The sequence below is a fragment of the Primulina tabacum genome, chromosome 17, assembly GCF_025594145.1.
Source record: "Primulina tabacum isolate GXHZ01 chromosome 17, ASM2559414v2, whole genome shotgun sequence".
In the NCBI taxonomy this organism is placed as follows: Eukaryota; Viridiplantae; Streptophyta; class Magnoliopsida; order Lamiales; family Gesneriaceae; genus Primulina; species Primulina tabacum.
Genome location: NC_134566.1, coordinates 22764777 through 22766862, shown reverse-complemented (window position 1 = coordinate 22766862; position 2086 = coordinate 22764777). Strand labels below are relative to the sequence as shown.

Here is a 2086-nt window from a genome sequence, read left to right as displayed (position 1 = left end):
CTTGGACATACGACGTATTAATACCCAAATGAAGCAATAGCACCTACACTTGAAGCTCGAAGGCTGGTGAACCAGCACCTAGGCGCTGAGGAATAGCGCTGAAGTGCCTAGGCGCTACCCTGCAGCGCCGCGGCGGTGCTCAGCACGAAGCTTCAGCGCTCCAAATGCAGCGTTGCGGCGCTAACTATGCGAACCAAACCTCAAAATGACATCTTCTACCCATTCGCTCCCTTGTGACTTCTAATGCAACCAAACCCATACTGACCCGCTGATCGCAACACACGACATGTCCTAACGCAGCAATGGCTACTCGGCGATTCCCAACAAGCCTGCAACCCAAAAAATTCAAGAAACATGAAGAACATTTTTCAAAACGCCACAATTTGAGCAATCACACAAAAATGATCATAACTCACTCGTTTATTGTAACGGAACTGATATATGCAAGAACTGATCTCCCTTATATCAGTTAATCAGTTTAACTGAAGTGATATATACAAGAACAGATCCCCCTTATATCAGTTAATTAGTTTACACAAGTTAAAAGCTTTAAACTGATTAGCTTTCTTAACGAAAGATTATTTCGAGTATTTTCCGCTTGGTTTAAAACAAAACTCGATCTAATTCATCGGTGTTTACATTCTTAAAACACGAGCTATTGCATCTCATTGAGAATATTGTATTTGAAGCACCTTCAAAGGTGCCCGAACCGTTTCATCAGTCTTCTAACTGCAGAGACATCCTCGTTAGCTTAGGCTCTCCACATCCAAGTTTCCTACATACAGACAAAGGCAGAAGGTTAATACTTGCACCAAGATCACAAAAAACTTTATGAAAAGCAACATCACAAATCATGCAAGGAATATAAAAACTCCATGGATCCTTGAGTTTTGGTGTGATCTTGTTTTGCACCATTGCAGAGCAGTTTTCAGTTAAGTTTACCGTCATATGGTCTTTCAACTTCCTCTTATTTGATAAGATGTCCTTCATAAATTTAGCATAACTAGGCATTTGCATCAAAGCATCAGCAAAAGGAATATTAATGTGCAATTTATTAAATACTTCAAGGAACTTACCTAATTGCGCATCAATTTTAGCTTTTTTCAATGCTGTCAGAAAAGGCGGAGGAATAACAACTCTAGATTGTGTCGTGGGTGCAGGTGTAGAGTTAGAAGACTTGCCATTGGGTGTTTCAAAATGTTCCTCTTGCGAGTGCATTTTTGCGTCCTCTTCTGACTCTAAAGTTTTCCCACTCCTTAACTCAATGGCATTCACTTGCTCTTTAGGATTAATCTCGGTGTTTCTTTGCAAGGTGCCTGGTTCTCTACTAGCAATCATATTAGCTAAATGTCCTATCTGATTTTCTAACCCCTTTATCAATGCATCCTACTTCTATAGTCTATTTTCGGTGGATGGGATAAATTTAGACATAATTTTCTCCAAACTAGACTTCTTCTCTCTAGGCCTAGGTTTATACATTGGTTGTTTACCATACAGCTGTCCTCTCTATGGCCGATTCTGGCTGTTTTGACCACACCGTGAGAAGTTGGGATCTTGTCTCCATCCAGGATTGAATGTTTTCGAATATGGATTATTCCTAGGACGGTTTTGAATCCCCACTTGATTTACTGGTGCCTCATCTTGCACATAGAAATGACCACTGTCTTGATAATCCTTAACATAATGTTCTCCTCTGCATTTATCACAGAATATCTCTTGCAGGCGCATCTCTATCCCGTTTACATTCAAGATGTTTATTTTCCTGTTAAGTTCTTCTAATTGTGTAGCGACATCAAAAAAGTTAGTTACCTGGTGAACTCCTGCACTCCTCCTCTGATTGTTCCTCTCAGATTGAGGGTGATAACTACTAGCAGACATCTCCTCCAGTAACTCATACCCTTCTTCGGCAGTTTTCCTCAGCAGATTCCTACAGGCCGCAACATCTATCATGGTACGGTTAGATATAATTAAATCATAGTAAAAAGTTTGGACAACTAACCCAAGAGGCAACTCATGATGTGGGCATCTCCGCAGTAAGTCCTTGTAGCGCTCCCAAGCTTCGTAGAGTGACTCCTGCTCAAATTGA

The 2086-nt window shown here is 40.8% G+C and overlaps 1 protein-coding gene across 1 annotated transcript; it reads right to left on the bottom strand.

Annotated features, from left to right (window-relative positions):
* Positions 1–717: 717 nt before the first annotated feature.
* Positions 718–1338, bottom strand: LOC142530580 (uncharacterized). Its single transcript, XM_075636407.1, has one exon. The coding sequence runs from the start codon at positions 1336–1338 to the stop codon at positions 718–720; it is 621 nt and encodes a 206-aa protein (XP_075492522.1).
* Positions 1339–2086: the final 748 nt, after the last annotated feature.